The 24671-nt window shown below is 27.2% G+C and overlaps 1 protein-coding gene across 1 annotated transcript in view; it reads right to left on the bottom strand.

The window, feature by feature from the left end:
• Positions 1–24671, bottom strand: part of LOC100203602 (plastin-3) — a 61463-nt gene that overhangs the window by 5796 nt on the left and 30996 nt on the right. Inside the window, exons 9-11 of the mRNA XM_065797948.1 lie at positions 16641–16729; positions 16162–16354; positions 3126–3235 (exon numbers count right to left, since the gene is read on the bottom strand). Of these exons, the coding sequence (XP_065654020.1) occupies positions 3126–3235; positions 16162–16354; positions 16641–16729 (392 nt within the window). The remainder of the gene's footprint in view (positions 1–3125; positions 3236–16161; positions 16355–16640; positions 16730–24671) is intronic.

Raw genomic sequence — 24671 nt, 5'->3', positions numbered from 1 at the left:
AATCTAATGGTGTTAGATTGGTGGCCAGTTAACAGTTCCTCTTTAAGAAATTGTTTGATCACCAAATTTCTTGTTCAAAAGATTGATCATTTCTGTTGCTGTATGACATGTTGCAACGCCCTGTTGAAAACACATTCTGCACATCAATTTGTTAAACAAAAACTTTGATAACGAGCACCATTAACAGTAACAGTTTTATTTTAAAAGAAATATAGACCAATCAATCTACCAGACCAAAAACCACAACAAACAGTTGGTTTTTGTGAATGCACTTGTTTTTCTAATATTACTTGTGGATTTTCTTTACAACAGATTTGACAATTTTGTTTGTTTACATACCCACCAGTTTCAAAAATGAATGAAGATCCTTATGCAAAATATTGAATAAAGTGGTTTGTTTTATGCTTAATTGCTGTGAATGATGACAAATTGATGTGTTTGGCTCTTCATTAACACTTTCACTGACAACAGCAATATTTTCTAGGGAACAACAACTACAACTTTAAACTTAATTTTTTTGATCTTGAATTGAACCAGTTTCCTCAAATTTATTTACAATATTTTGAATAGTAGAATTTGTTGGACAATTTTTTCTTCCATATTTTGTACAAAATTTTCTTGTAATTTTTGTGTGATTTTCACTAAACTTAAAATAACTTTTAGCAATGAAGACGCGTTTCCAAGTCGTATATTTCTCTACATGTACTAACCGCAATGTTTGTACTTGACAGCTGTTTGTTTTTTTGTTTTAGTTTAATTAACATTGAAAATAAAAATGGCAACTGCTTGTTCATGTCCACTGCCAAAAAAAATTCCAAATTCTAAATGGGAACCTGGATATATTAAAAAAAGGTACGGAAGATGGTAATAGGAAAAGCAGACAAAGAAGAAACAATTTAGCTGCAGTAGAGAGAAAAAAGAGGAAGTAAAACATGCAACTTATCGATTAAAGACAAGAAGTTGATAAGGAAATTTATCCAAGTGAAACATATTGCAGTGATAATGAACAGTCAAAGTCAGATAAAGAATTTTTGCCAATTAAAATGTCAGATGATGAAGTGATGTCAAGTTAGGAAGTGATGTCAAGTTAGAAAGTGATGTCAAGTGATAATGAAATGTGATGTGATGAAGTGATCAAACACTAAACAATATCCTGAGTTGTGTGGCCATGGATATGTGTAAAGCAAATGTGGTACTAAAAGATTTCTTCTAACACCAAAGAATGCTATTGACCCAGCAAAACTTTGTTGTCAGAGAAGTATGTAAAGGAAAAAGAAAGTTGAAAAGCCTGCTGCTGAAGTCAAAGAAGTACTTTGCATTGGATTTGATCAGAAGTAGGATATTGCTGAAATATCAAACCTGATAAAACAAGTGGCATCTGACAAAATTTCAGAGAACAAAATTATGTGATATTTCCGAATGTCAATCATGTCATCCCACAAAGTAGTAAAACTGTTGATATTGCACAGGAGATATTATTGAGCATCAACAACATCAAATCATCAGACCTATTTGTAGCAGTTGTTTGCGATGGTTTTGTGAAAAACGCAGGTCAATACAATGGAGTAATCAAAAAATTAGAAGAAAGTCTTGGGAGAACATTGCAATGGTTGGTCTGATTGTTACATGCAAATGAACTACCTTATAGAAAATATTTTTGTGATCTGGATGATGAACTCTCAAGAGGTCCAGCTACTTCAACAGGAAAAATAGACATAGCACTAGATTTTGATCTAAAAGATTAAGTTTTTGCGATTTTTATGCAAATTATTGCGAATTTTAAACATATACCTGGTAAAGTTGAGTATGTAAGTGTTAAGAAAGATTTAAGCTCTGATCAGATATACATTCTCAAAGCTTGCTTAGCTGTTCAGCAGGAATACACTGCTGGTGATCAAATATTGTTCTTCCAGACTGTTATACCAGGAAATCCTAATCATGCAAGGTGGTTAACAAAGGCCAATTGTATTTTACGTTTGTATATGTTTAAGGAAAATCCCCCAAAACCATTGCATGGAATTACAAGACTTATCCTAAATGTTTATATGCCATCTTGGTTCAACATAAAACATCATTCTTCCTGCCTTGACGAAGCAAGAAATTTTATTACGCAGTGCTATGAACTAGGCAAAGAAGACTGGAAAATTCTTGAACCAGTGTTGCAAAATAACTGTTATTTTGCTCATCCTGAGAACATTCTTCGTGGAGGAGTTACAGATTAAAATGTATCAACTCGTCATTTTCCATACGACAAAATAATTGACACACGAGCTACATCACAAAGTAGCAAGATACGTGTCTTTGATAAATCAAGCATCATGTTTGATCCAAGAGCTTTATCATTTATAAAGATGATCAACTGGTCTGTTACTTTTGCAACACCATCACTTTTATCAACCATTTCTAATGATGACCTTGAACATCTCCAGTTCCACATTGATGTCTTGAGTGGTATTCCATGCCAATCTCAGGTAGTTGAATGTTCTATTAAAGACAGCTCACCAAAAACTATGAATGTTTTCAGTCACAAATCACAACATGGAATAATTTTGTTGCATCAAAAATCTCTAGCAAAATTACTAAAAATTGACTCTTAAGCCATAACAAATTGCAAATAACTGAAATAATTTGCTGTTTTGTGTTGCCTACAACACTTTGACTATATCTCCTTTAAAAACTGCTCGCAATTCTAAATTTAATGTAACGAGATGTCAAGTAATAGGACATATAAATGTGTATTTACATTATACAATTATACAGTAATTTTAATTCGCAAAGTTGTGGATCCAAGACATGCTTCCATTTTATTTCAAAACAAGTTTTTTCATAAGTAGACTATAATGCAACTTTTTAGTAATGTTTTACAGCCCAACTTAACATTAACATCATAATGACCCACCCTAATGTGAATAAAGTTTTGACTCTTATTAATGTTGCAGGAATAAATTAATTGTTAATTTTAGAATTTTTAAAATTTTTTTTTCAATATGATAAATTAATTTTTTTATATTACTAAATGTTTTTTTTTTTAAAACAATTGATAAAAATAAAATATAAAAACAACTCATAAAAAAAAAATTTAAGCAAAAAGTAATTTAAATAAAAATCATAAGTAAAATATTAACCTTTTTATTGACCCATTGAACAATTTCAGCATCTTTAGTTGGAGCTCCAGCTTTGCTTAATTTGTTAATCATTTCTATACTGTAATCACGCAACATTTGCCAAACCAGCGCTTAACAAAAAAATGAAACAAAAATGAATTATTCTCACATATTTTGTTTATAATGGTTAAGTATTAATTCTCTTAAAAATTAAATTCATTTAATAAATGAAGCTTATAGCAAATATATATATATATATATATATATAAATATATATATATATATATATATATATATATATATATATATATATATATACATATATATATATATATATATATATATATAAACATACATACATATATATATATATATATATATATATATATATATAAACATACATACATATATATATATATATATATATATATATATATATATATATATATATATATATATATATATTTATAGATATGGGCAATTCCATTTTTAACTTTTTTGATAAAGTTGTAACACCCGCAACAACTTTATCAAATATTTGCATATTAAAATTGTAAATTAAACTTTTAGTAGTTTTGTATGAAAGCTGTTAGTCTTAAGAATAAAATAAGATAAAAAGTTTTGAGTCTGGCCGAAAGAGGACAAAGTTATTGCTGAAAATGCCACTAAACTTACGTTACACGGAAAACAAGGTAAAAAAATTGCTTCAACTTTTAGGTCAGATTTCTATGCATCAGTAAAGCGGTTTGTATTAGAAACTTTCATAAGATGTTAAGAATTCTATGCCAATTTAAAAATATATAAAATTTTATCAGAGGTGACCGGTTAAGGAAAATAAATTTGTTTTTTTTGATACTATACATTTAATTTACGTTACATCACTTACGTTACCAAGGTTTCCATTAAGTATGTATTTGATTTTCTTTAGATAATTCAACAATACTGTCTAAAAATCATTTTGCATCATAAACACATGGTATATTAATTCCTGGTGAAAGGGAAGCAAGTAGAACTATATGCTGCATTTTAGATACATTTACATTAGTATACATATTGTCAAATAACACCCATCTCATCTGTAAAGTAGATAAAGATTGTGGTATAAAACAATGGTTCTTGGAATTGTTGAACAAGTAGCATAACGTTCTTCTAATTTAAACTTTATGCAATGTAATACAGTTGCGTCATTTGAAATGTATTAAAAATTCCTTTAATATTTTTTCTACACCAATCATACATTTTCTCAGGTGAATTGATAGGATCTGTAAGTGATTGTAAACTGGCCTTAGCTACAAGTCTTTTGACAAAGCCCCCAACACCATGGCAAGCACTCTTTCCATGTGATGAAGCGAAAAAAATGCCATTCTGCAGATACTTTATGATCTAGTTTATAGCGACATAAGTTAGATATGTTTTTATAATTTTTTGTATTGTGAACCTGCACCATCACTAAAATAAATGCAATGGGTAAAGTAAGGCAACAACTCTTTTGTTTTAGTACTTCATAAATGAAGCAATGAACTGAGTTTGTGTTGTGTTGCAAATGATCTAAAATGATATAAACACTTTTACATTTTATGATCAATAATGTAATGGTATTTTTAGATGCTGCAAATATGCTGCTTGATTTTTGGCTATATAATGGTGGTCTCTAATTGGTCTATTTGTTGACAAGTTTTTTCAATAAAATCATACATAGGAAGAGTTACTTGAACTATATCATGTCTTTTGTTGGCTTTTTGCCACAGATTAAAGATGATATCTTCCATACTATGTCTATCAAACAAAGCAGTATAATACTCTTTTATTGTGTTGGTATCTGGGCAGTATTTGTAACTGTGCAGCATGCAGTCTCAATTTGTTAAGTCACATACAACTAATGTCAAGAGATCTTTATAGTCTGAAATATCTGGTATTTGTAATGCTAAAAGTTTTGCATTTTGGTGTTACTCACAAATACAAACTTAATGGAGATCTGAAGCACCTCCAAGAGGAATACACCACTTTGGTCTAAGTTTTTTAGCAAAAATCATTTAAAAGATTCAATGTTTATATTGATTGTTTGCTACATAATAATATTCTTTATTACATAATCAATTTGTGTATTATCTTGACAAGTCAAATAACTCTTATAACTTTGTATAAGTTGTTACCTAAATTTGAAAATGATAATCAAATAAGACAAATTATTGGGGAAGGGTTGAATGGTGAATTTATTGAAAAAATATTATAAAATTTATAGTAATGATATTAAATATTAGGTAAATTAGACTAAAAGTCTTTCATTTCAGTTTTACCTAACAGGCTACTAATAAGTTTTATATGAAAACATTAAAAACTAAATTTTAGTTTTTATGTGTGTATGTTTAGTGGTGTTTGGGCATAGGGGCACCTCATACATCAGACATAAAACCAGACACACCATGTAAGGAGAAGTGTTCAATTACAATTTTTTTCTAAGTTCTGGGAAAAAATGTGAATGTTAAAAAGTAAATGGACAGGGTAGGGGGTAGGAAAGAGCAAGGGCTATTTAAAAATTGAGTTTAATTCAGGCTTATTTAAAGATTTATTTCTAGTACTGATTATGAAATACTTTTAAATTCATACACACTTTGTATTACAATATATAATACAAACTAAAGTACAACAATAACTTTATTTTTATTGCTTTTAATGCGTTTTGGGTAATTTTCATTGTTCTGATTTTGTAACTTCCCCATGATTACCCACTATATTTTTTCTAAAATCACTGTAAGAAAGTCTATTAAATTAGAAGAAAATTTTTTTTATTAAAACCAGTGTTGATCCTAGGTTACCGGTGGTTTGGAGTGGAGGCACATTTTCCTAAGTTTTAGCTGCAGCCATTTTTAGTGGTCTATAATTTTTTACTGAATTGTATCTTATCAGTAAATTTCTAAAAATTTAGAAGCCTACCATATATAGAAACTAAAAAAATATTTCTGTTCACTTCTTAAACTGCAGGTTTTGTATATTGACTCATCAAAAATCAACTTTTTATACTTGCAAACAATTTTTTCGGTTTTTTAGGTAGCCATTATGGAAAAAATGTGACATTCAAGAATTCAATATCAAAGCTTTATTAAAGTAAACCTAGAGTTGTATACAATAAAAAAAACTAAAAAGTTTTCTGAAATTTTGTTTTTAGATATAGAGCTTCAAAGTATGAACAAAACATGTTTTTTTAAAATATAGAGCTTCAAAGTATGAACAAAACATGTTTTTTTAAAATAAAGAACTTCAAAGTATGAACAAGACATGTTTTTTTAAAATATAGATCTTCAAAGTATGAACAAAACATGTTTTTTTAAAATAAAGAACTTCAAAGTATGAACAAAATATGTTTTTGCTACTGTAGTTTTTATTTTTGGAAAAATCAAAAATGTCAAATGACCATATCTCATGAACCACAAAAGATTTTATGCTGAAATTTTCAGGAATTGTTTTTCTCATTGGTATTAACAAACCCACTAAGTTTCATCAAAATCTGAAGGGTCCATGTTGAAATTCTAAAATTTTGGTCCATTTGGAATGGAATAACCTGCCAAAGCTTTAGAAAAATGCATGTAGTTTAACTTACGTTACACAAATTTAAAATAAAAATGTGCTTTAACTAAGCATCATTATTCAAAACTTTATATGTAAAAACATAACATTTCATGTTCTTTCACATATATTATTATAAAAGTTTGCAAACTAAATATTAGAAAAAACAAAACTTTACCATGCTTTTTTTAACTTACCTTACATGAAAATTGCAATAGCTCTTTCGTTATTAAAATATATATTTTATAAAGTATTAAATTTGACCAACAACAATTTGAACATTTTAGCTCCATTTTCACGCTAAATTAATTCCGATTATGGAAATAAATTCACGGTTAAAATAACATTCTACAATGATACCTTTTTTATTATGTAACAAGGAGAAAAACCGTAACTTTCAGAGGCATAAAAATGACTTAAATTAACTTTAGTATTAAATGTATATTTTAAATAAACTTTCATGTCTACATCAGTATTCATTTGCTAAAAGTTGACAAAAAAGAGAATAAAATTTGACTAATTTTTCATTTTCCCCCGTGGAATTGCCCATACACACATATGTATGCGTATATATAAAAGGTGATTTTTTTGCAGGTATCTTTTTGGCAACACTGGTTTTGACAGATCACACGTGCATCGTGTCTTGTATCATTGTCAAGCTTGTTCAGTTTGGTCTATAATTTAACCATGAATTGACTTACAAATGAACAATGCTTGCAAATTATTGAATTTTACTATCAAAATTCATGCTCGGTTAAGAGAGTGCATCACGCACTTCTTCCAATTTATGGGCAGTTTGGTTGGCCTACTGAAGGAGCTATTCAGAAGCTTGTGACTAAATTTCGAACCTAGTTTACATTATTGGACATTAAACCATTAACACGCATATGTAGAGTGAGGACAAAAGAAAATATTGCAGCTTTATCAGCCAGTGTTAGTGATGACCGTGAAATGTCGATTTGCTGCCGTTCTCAGCAATTGGGCCTCTGTTACTCCACTACATGGAAAATTTTGCGAAAGGATTTGAGTGTAAAACCTTATAAGATACAGCTGGTGCAAGAATTAAAACCACACGACCTCCCACAACGCTTAACATTTGGTGAATGGACGCTGGCAAAGTTGGAAGAAGATCCACATTTTTATTGAAAAATTGTGTTCGGTGACAAAGCTCATTTCTGGTTGAATGGATACATTAACAAGCGAAATTGCCGCATCTGGAGTGAAGACCAGCCAGAAGCATTGCAAGAGCTACCAATGCATACTGAAAAAGTCACTGTTTGGTGTGGATTATGGGCCAGTGGCATCATCAGTTGACATGTGGTTTCAACAAGACTGTGTCACATGCCACACAGCACACGAAACAATGGCCCAATTGAGAGGCGAGTTCATTGAACAGTTTATCTCACGCTTGGGGCCCGTCAATTGGCTGCACAGATCATGTAATTTAATGCCTTTAGACTATTTCCTGTAGGGCCATGTTAAGGCTTATTTCTACAGGGATAAACAAGCAATGATTGACACACTGGAAGCCAATATTGAAGCATTTATTCGTGAGATACCGGCCGATATGTTGGAGAGTGTGTGCCAAAATTGGACCTTAAGCATGGGCCATCTAAAGCGGAGCCACGGCCAACATTTACATGAAATAATCTTTAAACATTAAATTATAGCAACTGTTCTATCGACTCAAATAAAGATTTCATCAATTTTATCAAATTTTTTGAGTTTTTTTTGAAAATCAAATCCTATACCTCTTAAAAAATCACCCTTTATATATATATATATATATATATATATATATATATATATATATATATATATATATATATATATATATATATATATATATATATATATATATATATATATATATATATATATATATATATATATATAGTACTGTGAATAAGTTTTAGACCACTTACATTTTTTCAAAAAATCCTGGAAAACTCTTCTCTAATATAAATATATAAGTTTGTAGTTCTTAATTATAAACTTCTAAATTACTTAGTTTTTCTTCTAAATTTTTTTCTTTTTTTCTTCTAAATTTTCTTCTTTTTTTTCTAAATTCTTCTAAACTTCTAAATTAATTAGTAGTTCTAAATTATAAACTAAATTATAAAAGCACATGTATTTCACACAAAATATGGAACAATTACAAACTTTTTAATGTCAAACTTTATAAAAAACTCTTAATATTTACTATGTCCTCCTTTTGCCTCAATCCCAGCCGATATTCGCCGGGGAATAGATTCATACAAATTAGTTATAAAATCATGGGGTATGTTGTGCCATTCTTTTTGAAGTACTTCAAAACATTCTTTAGCATTACGGGGAGCACGTTCGACCTTCTTTCTGTCCAGGTAATCCCAAATATGCTCAATTATATTCAAAACTGGACTCTGGGGAGGCCAGGTCATATTGATGATAAATTATTTAAATGTAATGGCAGAGGAAGGAGTACTGGAATTGTCCAGTACTCCTTCCTCTGCCATTACATTTAAATAATTTATTGTCACTCGAAACAATGTTTTGGGTCATTGTCCTGCTGCAGAATAAAATTATGACCTATTAGTCTCATTCCGGATGATACAGCATGGTGCCTTAGAATATCCACATAACGTTCCCCGGTGAGTTGTCCCCCTATTTTGATCAAATTAACTACTCCAGATGAAGATAAACAGCCCCAAACTTGTAAAGAGCCTCTTCTGTGTTTAATAGTAGGGTTCAAACACTCAGGCTGATAGGCTTCTTCAATTTTTCTTTAAACATACTGGCGTCCTTTCATTCCGAAAATTTCGAACTTGGACTCATAGGCGTACAGAACCCGATTAAACATTTCCTGGGCCCAATCTTTGTGTTATTTTGCATATTTAAGTCATTTTTCTTTATTGCCACACTGTAATAATGGCTTTCGAATTGCAACACACCCTCTTAATCCCAATTTAAGTAGGTGCCATCAAATAAAAGAAGAGCTGACATTTTTCCCAGTTGCTGTGTTAATGTCTTTTGCCAGCTCGGTTGATGCTTTTTTTGTATTCATCATGTTTCCTCATCAATTTTGTTTATTTATTCAAAATAATAAATTCTTTCAACTTTTCTTATAAATTATTAAACTTAAGTACGCTTTAAAAAAACTACATAGGAAAAAAATTGTAAATACGTCTAATTATACAAGTGGTCTAAAACTTATTCACAGTATTGTATATATATATACACACACACCACACACACACACACACACACACACACACACACACACACACACACACACACACACACACACACATGTATATTAAGTTTTTAAACTAAATTTCAGAATTTTTAACTGAAACTATTTATATTAGAAGAATTTAGAAAAATATTTTTTTCAAATGTTTAAAATTATATAATATATGCCAACCCTAATTCTGAGGGTTGTGTGTGTGTGTATATATATATATATATATATATATATATATATATATATATATATATATATATATATATATATATATATATATATATATTTGTTATTCACCTGCTCAAGGCCAAGAAGGCCACTACAGATGAGGTGGCTAGTTAATAGTGGTTATAACCCTCTCTCGACTCTATAACTCCGAAACACGAACCTCGACGAACAAGGCCGCTGCACAGAGAAACAAGTTGAGTGCGGTACTACCAGGGTTGTGGTGGGGATCTCGGGAACTCGGAACCTCTCGCTTATGAAGCGAGCGCTTTACCACTACACCACTACCGCATTTATATATCAATATATATATATATATATAATATATATATATATATATATATATATATATATATATATATATATATATTTATATATATATATATATATATACAGGCCTTGTTAAGAAGCGTTATGCAGCTCGCATTTTGCTTGCGAAAAGGCGATTTGCCAGTTCAGCAGTTTTGCGCTACGCAAAAACTGCTGAACTGCAAAATCTTTTAGAATATTTAAATTATCATTTCATTGTCATTAACGTGACGCCTATTCAGAATAAATAAAGTCGCAAGTAAAAGCATTTAACCGCAATTGTAAACTAATAGATTTTTTGTTAAAGAAACAGTTTGTTTCATAATTTTTGTTGTTGTTGTTAAAAATTAGTTAAAAAAAAAAAAAAGTGTTTTAAGTTTTATCTTAAGGAATTAAATATATAAATTCCTTTTAAATATAAAAATTATTTTTAGTCATAACAGTTTAAAAAATTCAAGATTTATTTTGATGTAAATATTTTATTAATAAGATATTTTATTGTTAATTCAATAACGTTAAGTTTTGAATGACGTTCTTTAATTTATAAAAATAAATTATGATCACGAATATGTTATCGGTAACTGATAAATAACAAAAAAAAACTCTATTGTTTAAAAACATTATTAAAAAGAGTTCACAAATTAAATAAGAAAAAATTTATTAACAGTTAATAAAATAACCAAAAGCCAAATGTAAAATCATAAGAAAATAAAAAAACATTATTTTACGTTTCATGAAAAAAAATTTTTTTTCAAAATAAAATTTAGTTCATATTTGAAAAAAATAATAAAAATGATTTTTTAAATAAGAACTTAGATTTTATTTGTAACTTTTGTTATAGTGAGAAAAAAACAAACTGTATGATTTTTAACGCGTTAATAAAATAACTTTAATTACAATGCGGTACTTGAAAAGACGCTAGTGACGCAATATAACTTCTAACGATGCAAAATATATTTGCTGAGTTGAGTTATTTAGAAATGCGTTACGCATTTTCGCTACGCAGCGATATCTCATAACAAGGCCTGTATATATATATATATATATATATATATATATATATATATATATATATATATATATATATATATATATATATATATATATAACCCTCAGTTTTATAATTTGGCCAAAACATCTTGACATCAGAAAATTTGAAATTTCTTTAACTGAATTAAATGACTGAATTAAATGACTCATTTGGGTTTACAATAGATTTTGGCAAGGAATTTATAAAAAATGATAGCACCTACAGTGTAATTAACTTTTTAGACATTGCAATTATTCTTGAAAATTATAATAAAATTCAAACAGACATTTACTATGAAGAAACACCCATGACTATTTAAACTATAACAGTCATCATCCATTTCACATTAAAAAGAATATTCCTTATAATTTAGCTAAAAGAATAATTGTTTTTACATCTAATTATGAAAACGAAAAATTAATAATAGAACTAAAGTCATGGTTAAAAGATTGTGAATACCCTGATGGAATTATAGAAAATGCATTCCATAATGCAAAACTACAAGGACCAGGACCACTAAAGGAATCTAAAGAAATATTTCCTTTAGTGACAACATTCTATAGCTCATATTGTCAATATACCTCAATTGTCAAACTTTAATAACAGAAGCTAACCTTTTGCTCAAAGTATCTTATAATGAAAGAATTAAAAATGTTTTTTCTAACATTCAACCAGTATTAGCTTTTAAACAACCTCCTAATTTACTAAGAAAACTTACTTCTTCAAATATTGAAGTAACTAGTAAGAAGATTAGCATATTCAAATGCAAAGATATTCGGTGCAAAAATTACAAACAATACCTTCAAGAAGTAGATGAGTTTAAAACATCTAACGATAGTGAAAAGTCGCATCACATGCAACAGCAAAAATGTAATTTATTACTTAAAATATTTAACATCCAAAAAACAAACATATACTGGTAAAACTAATAATTTAAGATTACATATTTTCCAAATTTTCCTCATTCTTGAGCTTAACAATGAAAGTTTTTTGTTATCATATGAAAAGCATTTGCACACACAAAAACATGATACATTTAATTGATATTTCCTGTCTATAATTACAATTCAATCCTTCACAATCAATAGTTACCCATAGCAACAATATGAAAATTAAATTATTTTTGTTTTTAATACAAGTATCTTGCAATAACACCAAAAACAGCACTACTGATGATTATTTGAAAGGCCTCTAGTGCTAATAGTTTTAATATATATAAAAATATTTTGTATTAGCATTTTTTTTTTGGTAATTATATTGTTTTTAATAAAAACATTTTGAGAAAAAAGATTTACTGAATTTTTTATTTTTTTCACTGTTCTGACTACTTTTGAATATATATATATATATATATATATATATATATATATATATATATATATATATATATATATATATATATATATATATATATATATATATGTGTATATATATTTATATATAAATTATGTTAGTGTACAAACAGAGTGCTCAATGTTCTAAAAGAACAGAGCAATAATAAATTAGTAAAAATACTTATCTAATTTTTGATTACTTCAACAGTGTGTTTCACCATCAGTAGGTTCATCAGGAAGAAATTATTTCACAGGAAGTTGGGAATTGTTATAATTAATTATGTAATAACTGTAATAACTGTAATAACAACTGTAGTATTTTGCAACCAGGAAGTTGCATCAACTACATTAAATAATTAAAAAATCATGAAAAGAATTCTTTAGAATTAGAATAAACTTGGACTGGCCATTTGTTTTTATAATTTTTTAAAAGGAACTTATTTTCATGTCTGCATTTAGAAATTGATTCTGATTTTTTATTCAGTAAATTTTCTCGATCTAAATGAGTAATAATTTCAAAATTTTCTCGTAAACATAGTATACATTTTTTGGAAATGTTGCTACAGGCAGGCGCAGTTTTTAGGATAGACCAATTTAATTTAAAATTAATATTTTTTTCTTTTAGTTGCCAAATATATTTAGACAGCATAGTCTCTTTTGAGTATTTTTTATGTTTAAATGATTGTTTGTGATTGGCATAACGTTTTTTACATTTGCCCTCGGTTAAGCCAATATAATGTTTATCAGGGAAACAATGCATTTGTAAATAATATTTTTTGATAAGCATTTGCCATTCATAGGGCAGTCAAGTTTTTGCTTGCAGTTACAATTTTCAGTATTTTTTTCTTTGAGAAATTCATTTTTATTAATCAATGCAAAATTATGGCCTTTTATAATTCTTTCAATATTTTTTGTACAGCTATAGCTTACTTTAATAGTGTTTCTGTTAAAAATTTTGTGCAATTTATTGGAGGGAGGGAAATGTTTGTCAACTAATTTTAAAAACGCTTTTCCAATGTTTGTTGAAACATTTTTGCTGTACGGAGGGTTGAACCAAATTATATTTCTATTTCTATTTCGCTTTTTTGCAATTTTTGTTTCAAATTTTAGCTCGAAAATTTTAAATCTGTTTTTTTAAAGAGCATCTTCATACACACGTTTGGAAGAGTTAAAAATATTTTCATTGGAGGAGTTTTGATTAAGTCTATTGTTAATTGAAATGGGAATTTGTTTTAAGATTTGAGGGGAATGATTTGAATTTATATTAATATACGATAATTCATCATTAGGTTTTTTATAAGGCCTATAAGAACTATGTAATACATTAACATAATTTATATATTAAGCTCCAGGTTTATACTTGTTGAGCACTCTTAATTGTATTTTACATAAAATAAACATGGAAACTAACAATTTTAATTATTCCCTAAAAAATATCCCAATCCCAGACAAAAAAAGTTATACCATTTCTTTAATTGAAAAAATAGAACACTTTATTAAAAGAATTCGTCGGAAAGCCCATTTTTTCTTAGAATCTGAAAACAAAAAAAGTCCTATAATGGAAAATAACCCAAAAGAAAATTTCGGATTCAAAACAAAAAACGGCCCACCATTTATTCCTAACCTAGAAAACTTTGAAAACGATTTATTACACTTGATTAAAACAATAAAATTTCGAAACATTACCAAATGATTTTCAAAGGGAACTCAAGCAAGACATTAATAATATAAAATCAAACCCTAATATTTTAGTTTTTGCTGATAAAACAAGCAACATATACCAAATTGCCCCAGATAATCACCACAAATTACTGCGCGATATTATTTCTAATAACTACGCAAAAGCCCTGAAAAACTTAGAAAATTTAATTAATTTAGAAGGCCAAAACATTGCTAAAACAATTAATTTAGATGCTAGAATTGAATCAGTCGCACCAGCACAAGCGTTTATAACATTAAAAGATCATAAAGAAAATAAACTCCCTTGTAGACTACTAGTACGTTTATACAAATTTGATATTAATGCACGTTTATACAATTTGATATTAATGATTTTTACCCCTCAATTACAGCAGAAATTTTAGATAAAACAATAGAATTTGGAAAAACCCACACTGAAATTACAGACGACACTATTCGTCTAATTAAATATTGCAGAAAAACTTTACTCTATTTTAATAATGAGTTGTGGAAGAAAAAAACCACGCACGAATGCTTTGATGTAACAATGGGAAGTTACGACGGAACAGAAATTTGCAAATTTGTAGGCTTATATATTTTAAATTCCCTAGCTAAAATTGTTCATTTTGATCAATTAGGCTTGTACTGCGAGGATGGCTTAATAATAATGCAAAAAAAATCAGGGCCTCAACTTGACAAAGTCAGAATAAATATTAGAGAAATTTTCAAAAACAATGGTTTCCAAATTGAGATAAACATTAATTTAAAAATTGTGAATTTTCTTGATGTCACATTTAACCTCTCAGAAAATTCTTATAGGCCTTATAAAAAACCTAATGATGAATTATCGTATATTAATATAAATTCGAATCATCCCCCTCAAATCTTAAAACAAATTCAAGTATAAACCTGGAGCTTAATATATAAAATGTTAGTGTATTATATAGTTTTTATAGGCCTTATAAAAAAACCTAATGATGAATTATCGTATATTAATATAAATTCGAATCATCCCCATCAAATCTTAAATTTTTTTATGTTTAGACATTCTTCCTGATGAACCTACTGATGGTGAAACACAGTGTTGAAGTAATCAAAAATTAGATAAGTGTTTTTACTAATTCATATATATATATATATATATATATATATATATATATATATATATATATATATATATATATATATATATATATATATATATATATATATATCAGAATTAGGGTCAGCATTCGGCAATGCTGACCTAAAAGTGTTTAAGGTTTGCAAAAAAATTGCTGTGTTTCACGGTCAAACCTTTGTTTAACAATTTTTCTGCCGACCTCACACAGGTTAAGGTCGGCAAATTACTGTCGACCTCATTTTTCCTAATCCAGAGAGCTGTGTATATATGAATATATATATAATTATACTCTTTTCCTGGCAATCAACTGCTACACACTAAGTAAACATCTTTTGATTAATGAGTAGTATTGTGTTTTGATTTGTTGTATTGGAATTTTTGATAAATTTTGATAAACAGCATTTTTTTTTTTCCTGAATAATTTTTTTATGAGTTCGTTAAACCACTTTTTATATAAAACATTTTTTTTAAACTTATCAATATTTTTTTACAAAATAATCAACATACATATTTAATTATTAGCAATATTAATACACACACAAAACAAAAAATATTGTGAAAATAAATACCCAAAACAAGTGTATGTGTTTCATTGTGAATGTCTTCTCCACCAATCCCAACCAAGGAATACTTGTTTGCTTTTCCGAGCTCAATAACGTAGTTACAATTTTCAACCTTTTTCATTTTACCTCCAATTGCTTTAAATGGTGCCTTGTTAACTTTATCCCAATTAACAGTTCCATTTCTTATGGCATCAAAAAGCTAAGAATAAATATTTCAGCTGATGAAACAATCTTATGATGTTAATTTTTTTAATTCTTGAATTTTGGTGAAATATACTCCTTATAAATATAATTTTCTTCAAAAGAATTTAACAATAAGATAAATTTTTTATGATTTTAACATATTTACAATATGTTAAAAACATAATAAACAAATAAACTTAAAATGACTTTAATTTACATTATGTTAGTTTCAATTAATAAAAAAAAAAAAAATTTGACCAAAATTATACAAAATTATATTAATTTGAAAACAATAAAAATACCTGAAAAAGCACAAGACCATTATTAAGCCCATTATAAAGATGATTAACAAATGGGCTTACACCAAGACTGTTCATCCAACATCGATAAGCTGAAAAAATGTAAATTATTAAACAAATAAAAAAATTAACAAAAACAAATACTTACAGTTTGTAAATAAAGTACATCATTAGATTTATTATATTATAGAATTTTCGTGTTCTTAGTTGGTTTAGAAAACTATTTTATGAAAAATAAAACGATATCATGATAAGTGATACCTATATCATAATAAGTGTTACAAATATAATGATAAGTGTTTCAAACATAATGATAAGTGTTACGTATATCATGATAAGTGTTACATATTTCATGATAAATGTTGCATATAGAATGATAAGTGTTACATATATAATGATAAGTGTTACGTATATAATGATAAGTGTTAAGTAAATAATTATAAGTGTTACGTGTATAATGATAAGTGTTACGTAAATAATTATAAGTGTTACGTATATAATGATAAGTGTTATGTGTTATAAGTGACTTTGTTTTGTTAAATACATTTCTATGCATTTTTACTAATATTTTACTAATTTATATTCTTTTTTAGTATTATTCTTACTATATATAAATGTCAAACATTAAAAATAAGCTTAATAATTTTTTGATGACAACTATGAAATTAATTCCCGACTGAGACTGCATACAATGATAGCAGCACCAATAAAATCACTTCATGAGTTAAAACTAACCAATCACTTTATGAACTAAAACCAGGGATGTGAAGTCCGATTCCAGAGTCCAGGTGTTCCCAGTTTTAAGGCAGAGTCTGGAGTCCTGCACCATTGTAAAAATTGTTGGTACTCTGGGATTTTTATAAATTTTTATCAGTATAATATCATTTCCTAACAAACCTTTATTAACTTCTATAAGTTTGTTAATTTAAAATTGTTTAGCCAACAGTTAAGTAACTTTAAACCAGTAAAAGCACAAACATATTAAACTTCACTGTGTATAGTAAGCCCTTCGGCATATAAATTATTCAAAAATGTGCAGTGTGTTTATGGGATATATTGTCTATGGCATACATTGCATTTAAAGCATATTAAAGGCAATTTACAGCATATGCGGTTAACAAAACATATGGTATACTAGATGCCACATTATACTTAGGCACAAATGTTTACACACTCAAACCTGCGTTGATGCCAATAAAAAAAGTAAGTATGTTTTTAACATGCTTTCCTAATGAAATTGTTAAACTAACAGATATGGTCTTACACACACACACACACACACACACACACACACACACACACACACACACACACACACACACACACACACACACACACACACACACACACACACAGATATATATATATATATATATATAAATATATAATAATTACTCATTTAAATCAGGAAAATTTATTAAATAAAAAATCTGAATTAATTTCTATATGTAGGCACAAAAATAAATTTCTCTTAAAAAATTATAAAAACAAATGACCAAATTAAACTATCCCCATTCCAAAGAAATTTATTTAATAATTACTTTTTGTAACTTCCCGTTAACCAAAAAAATATAGCAATTAAAATATTTTATAATAATTTATAACTTCCTGTAAAATATTTTTTTCTATAAATTGAATTTTTTTTGAGATTTAGTAACTCTTCCTGATGATCCAGCAATGGTGAAACTTCAAGTTGAAGAAAAAAGTTAGATAGGTGTTTTTTACTAATTTATTATTGCTCTGTTCTTTAAGAACATTGAGCACTCTATTTGTAAAATTCACTAACAAATTTTTCATATATATATATATATATATATATATATATATATATATATATATATATATATATATATATATATATATATATATATATATATATATATATATATATATATATATATATATATATACATATATAATTATATATATATATAGTTCTATAGTTTGTTGGCTTTAGGAAGAGCGGAAGGAAAAAAGTGATTCTTACGCCAACACATACGTCACTTTTAATTACTTTTGACTTTCGTCCAACATTTCCGTGTTGGACGAAAGTAAAAACCATTAATTTAATTACAAATTAATCGTTTTTTAAAAAAACCACAAAAACGCAAATTTAATTGACCAGAATGTTTTTAAAAACATTCTGAATGTTTTTATAACATTTTGAATGTTTTTAACAATATAAACAATGTTTTTATTTTTATTTTTTTTAATAAAATGTTTTTATTTTTATTTTTTTTACTGTAAATCATGCGCGGAGTGTTGCTACATCGACTATCTTATAGCCTGACTCGCAAGGGAGTGCTGCTACATCGACTGACAAATAGCCTGACTCGCAAGGGAGTGCTGCTACATCGACTGACAAATAGCCTGACTCGCAAGGGAGTGCTGCTACATCGACTGACAAATAGCCTGACCCGCAAGGGAGTGCTGCTACATCGACTGAGGGTTTGGTTGGGGCAGGCAGTCTATCATTATTAAAAAAAAAAAATTCCGGTCTTGCATTTTAATTTTTACTTTGTGTCAACAAAATATCGAAAAAACTTTCTGACAACCTCTCAGGGTTCTATATATATATATATATATATATATATATATATATATATATATATATATATATAAATATATATATATATATATATATTTACATATAGATCTATAGTTTGTTGGCTTTGGGAAGAGCGGAAGGAAAAAAGTGATTCTTACGCCAACATATACGTCACTTTTAATTACTTTTGACTTTCGTCCAACATTTCCGTGTTGGACGAAAGTAAAAACCATTAATTTAATTACAAATTAATCGTTTTTTAAAAAAACCACAAAAACGCAAATTTAATTGACCAGAATGTTTTTAAAAACATTCTGAATGTTTTTATAACATTTTGAATGTTTTTAACAATATAAACAATGTTTTTATTTTTATTTTTTTTAATAAAATGTTTTTATTTTTATTTTTTTTACTGTAAATCATGCGCGGAGTGTTGCTACATCGACTATCTTATAGCCTGACTCGCAAGGGAGTGCTGCTACATCGACTGACAAATAGCCTGACTCGCAAGGGAGTGCTGCTACATCGACTGACAAATAGCCTGACTCGCAAGGGAGTGCTGCTACATCGACTGACAAATAGCCTGACCCGCAAGGGAGTGCTGCTACATCGACTGAGGGTTTGGTTGGGGCAGGCAGTCTATCATTATTAAAAAAAAAAAATTCCGGTCTTGCATTTTAATTTTTACTTTTTGTCAACAAAATATCGAAAAAACTTTCGGACAACATATCTAAGGGTTCTATATATATATATATATATAAATATATATATATATATATATATATATATATATATATATATATATATATATATATATATATATATATATACACATATAGATCTATAGTTTGTTGGCTTTGGGAAGAGCGGAAGGAAAAAAGTGATTCTTACGCCAACATATACGTCACTTTTAATTACTTTTAACTTTCGTCCAACATTTCCGTGTTGGACGAAGGTAAAAACCATTAATTTAATTACAAATTAATTGTTATATAAAAAAACCACAAAAACGCAAATTTAATTGACCGGAATGTTTTTAAAAACATTCTGAATGTTTTTAAAACATTCTGAATGTTTTTAACAATATAAACAATGTTTTTATTTTTATTTTTTTTAATAAAATGTTTTTATTTTTATTTTTTTAATTAAAATGTTTTTATTTTTATTTTTTTTTACTGTAAATCATGCGCGGAGTGTTGCTACATCGACTATCTTATAGCCTGACTCGCAAGGGAGTGCTGCTACATCGACTGACAAATAGCCTGACTCGCAAGGGAGTGCTGCTACATCGACTGACAAATAGCCTGACTCGCAAGGGAGTGCTGCTACATCGACTGACAAATAGCCTGACCCGCAAGGGAGTGCTGCTACATCGACTGAGGGTTTGGTTGGGGCAGGCAGTCTATCATTATTAAAAAAAAAAATTCCGGACTTGAATTTTAATTTTTACTTTTTGTCAACAAAATATGGAAAAAACTTTCGGACAACATCTAAGGGTTCTATATATATACATATATATATATATATATATAGGGATAGGACTACTGTAATTGTAATGAAAACAATAACAGTAACAATAATTATTGTTATTGTATTAGCTTAATTTAGAAACAATAACAATACTTGTGATTTACAACTATTGTAATTCTGTAATACAATAACAATAAATATTGTATTGCAATTCATCTTTATAAAACAATAACAATATCTGAAAAAAAAAAGTATTGTAATGACCCATCACAATAACAATAAATATTGTATTGTAATTCGTCTTTGTAATACAATAACAATATATTGTGATAAAAAAATTATTTTAGTGTCAAAATTTAATAAATGTTTTAATAGTCCAGTTGCCGACTATATACCCTTGTACCCTTGAAATAGGGTACAACTAATATTTAATGATTGATTCTATTTTACTGAAACATAATGGGAGGGGGAAAGGGTGCCAGAATGGTAAATTGGGCAACCTTAAATATTGAAAATCAAAGTTAACGGGATCAAAAAAAAGAGAACCACCATTTTTCTGCAAGTGAAAGGGATTCGGCAGACTTAAGACAGCGATTCAACATAAAATACATCCTGAGAAAGGTAAAATAAATAATAAAAACAAAGTGAATAGTTTTCTTTAAGTTTAAAAATTACGGAATATTTTACAGTAATAAACTACAGAATGCTCATCAAATTAATAACAAGATAGGTGATGCGAAATCTAAATATGTAATCTAAATATGTTTTCATCAAAACAATACAATAGTTATTGTAATTGTTTTCATCAAAACAATACAATAGTTATTGTAATTGTTTTCATCAAAACAATACAATAGTTATTGTAATTTTATTTCATTAAAACAATACAATACAATAGTTCTCGAATTTTATTGTATTGTTAGAAAAAAAACAATACAATACTTATTGTAATTGTTTTTCATCACAGCAATACAATACCAAAATTAATTTTTTTTATTGTTTCTGTAATATTACATTACAATATTATTGTATTGTAATGTGTAATTGTATTTAATTTTTACAATTACAATTACAATAGTCCTAACCCTATATATATATATATATATATATATATATATATATATATATATATATATATATATATATATATATATATATATATATATATACATATATATATATATATATATATATATATATATATATATATATATATATATAAATATATATATATATATATAAATATAAATATAAATATATATATATATAATATATATATATATATATATATATATATATATATATATATGTATATACAACCCTCCGAATATGGAAAAATGAGGTCGGGAATAATTTGCCGACTTCAATCTTTTACATGTTGGCATCAGGCCAGCTGAATCTTTAAAGGACTAAGGGAACTTTATTTTTATGCAATTAAGTTGCCCGAACTGACAACTCTTTTTTTTTTCTTTTTGATTATTTAATAATTATGTAAGAAGGAAAATTGTTAAAGTTTGTTTTATGTTTTTTTATTTTATTTATTAGAACAAAATAAAATTTTTCAAGCGTTAAATTGTTTTAAAATTAAAATATTAGTTTACATTTGATTATTATATTTAGTTAGAAAAAAATAATAGAAATAAATTTGTAAATAAAATACCTCTAACAAAAATGTTCGAGGTAATTTATTTACAAATTTATTTTTAAAACAAAACAGTTTAGTACAAAAGTTGTTAAAACTTAACAACTTTTTCAGCCTAATAAGAAAAATTTAATTCGATTTTTGTAAATTTGTTTTTATGCTCTTTCACTTTAAGTTTTTTCATCATTATTTTTTCATAGTCCATACTCTGATAGACTTTTAAAAAAAAGATTTTAATTAGAGATTTCATAAACTTCAATAAATTCAAATATTTAATTAACATATCTATACCTGTTAAAATACAGTTATAATTTTATAAATAAAATACCTGTAAAATACAGTTATAACTGTTATACTATTTATATTTTTAAATCATTATTTTTAATGATATATATATTCAAAAATATATATATCTTAACAATACATATTTTTGAATTTCATTTTTCGCTTTATTGCCTTAAAATCAAAAGAAATTATTTTCTAGTTAACCTATAGCATTATATTCAAAAATGACTTAACTGTACAAGAAATACGCAGAATGTAAAATTTTTTTAAAATGAAAATTTTAATTTAAATTTTTAAATTTTAAGAAAAAATGGTGACGGACGACTCCAAAAAAAAAAGAATATATATATACACACATATACATACAGTATATGTGTGTATATATATATTCACACATATACAGTGCTATCAAAAAATAAAAAAAGAGACTATCCAATTATCTCCTTACAAAACCTCAATTTTGTGAGCCAATCTCTGGCTGTCAAGGTTTATACATAGATTTTTTAGCCACTGCATAGACACCAATCTTTAGTAAAATATTTCTACCTGTATTTGACGAAATACATTTTCACTGTTTTTATTAAATGCAATTGGGTTGACAAGAAAGTAGAACGAAAATCAGTTAAAAAGTTTGTGTCAATTTTTTTTTTACAATTTTTTTCGGTATGTTTCCTGTATTCCTTTGAAAAAAGTAACTAAATATGAACTTGTTATTGACATTCAGTTGTAGAGAAATAATTTTTCTGTTGTTCAAAAAAAATGAAGTCTTTACCTATGTTTTATAGAAAATGCACAAATGTGGTCTTGCAAAACATTAGTTTTTTATATCTACTCTAAAAAACAATTCACAACCCAAAAAAAATCATTCAAAAAGGAATTTCTTTGTGTATAGATAATGTCCAAGATAATTTTAATGTTGTAATCATTAATACTTAACCAATAAGAGTTAACAACAATTAGAGTTCAACAAATTGTTAATATTAGATACTTTTAGTCTCAAAATACAATTTGCAAATGGTTACATCTTTCAGGACTTTTGAGCTTCAGAGCAGTAAAAAACCTTATATTTCTCCAAAAACCAATAAACTAGAACTGAATTTGAAAATGGTCATAGAGACTGGACAGTTAATGATTGGAAAAGAGAATTGTAAAGCAATGAATCAAAGTTCAATTTGAAAGGTTCTGATGGCAATTTGAAAGCACATAGATCTAAAGGTAAACCTTTAGTTCCTAAATACACAAGACAAACAGTCAAGCATGGTGGTGGAAAAAGTGCAATGGTTTGAGGTTGCTTTTCTGGTTTCAGTGAAGTTGGACCTTTCCAACTAATAAATGACATTATGGATCAATTTGTTTATCGTGATATTCTCATTGAAAAAATTATATATATATATCCTTATATCATAGCCGAAAGAGATTTTTATGGCAAAAAAAGTTTCTTTCAACAACATTAAAGCCACTTCAACAATTAAGCAACATTTTAATGTTGTCTAAAAGTTAAAACAATTAAAATAATGCGGAAGTGCATTAATTTTCTTAAAATATATATATATAGGGTTCAGTGGGAAGTAAAAGCTTCAGCTCTTGCTCTCGCCTACACTCCCCTAACGTGATTTATAGGAGCAATTAACAGCATTCGCAAAAGTACAGCTTTTCCGCATCAAAAAAAAAATTTTGAATAAAAATGTAATCAAATTTTTTTGTTTGTTTAAGTAAATGTGATTGTTTATTTTTTTATGTACTGATTTTTTTGTTGTGCTTAAGATTATATTTTAACTATTCAAGTGGCTTTTTTTGTAACAACTTTTTTTTGTAACAACTTTTTTTGTAACAACTTTTTTTTGTAACAACTTTTTTTGTAACAACTTTTTTTGTAACAACTTTTTTTGTAACAACTTTTTTTTGTAACAACTTTTTTTTGTAACAACTTTTTTTTGTAACAACTTTTTTTGTAACAACTTTTTTTGTAACAACTTTTTTTTGTAACAACTTTTTTTTGTAACAACTTTTTTTGTAACAACTTTTTTTTGTAACAACTTTTTTTGTAACAACTTTTTTTTGTAACAACTTTTTTTGTAACAACTTTTTT

The sequence above is a fragment of the Hydra vulgaris genome, chromosome 05, assembly GCF_038396675.1.
Source record: "Hydra vulgaris chromosome 05, alternate assembly HydraT2T_AEP".
NCBI classification, from domain to species: domain Eukaryota; kingdom Metazoa; phylum Cnidaria; class Hydrozoa; order Anthoathecata; family Hydridae; genus Hydra; species Hydra vulgaris.
The sequence above is the reverse complement of the archived record's forward strand: the minus strand, read 5'-3'. Positions and strand labels throughout refer to the sequence as shown.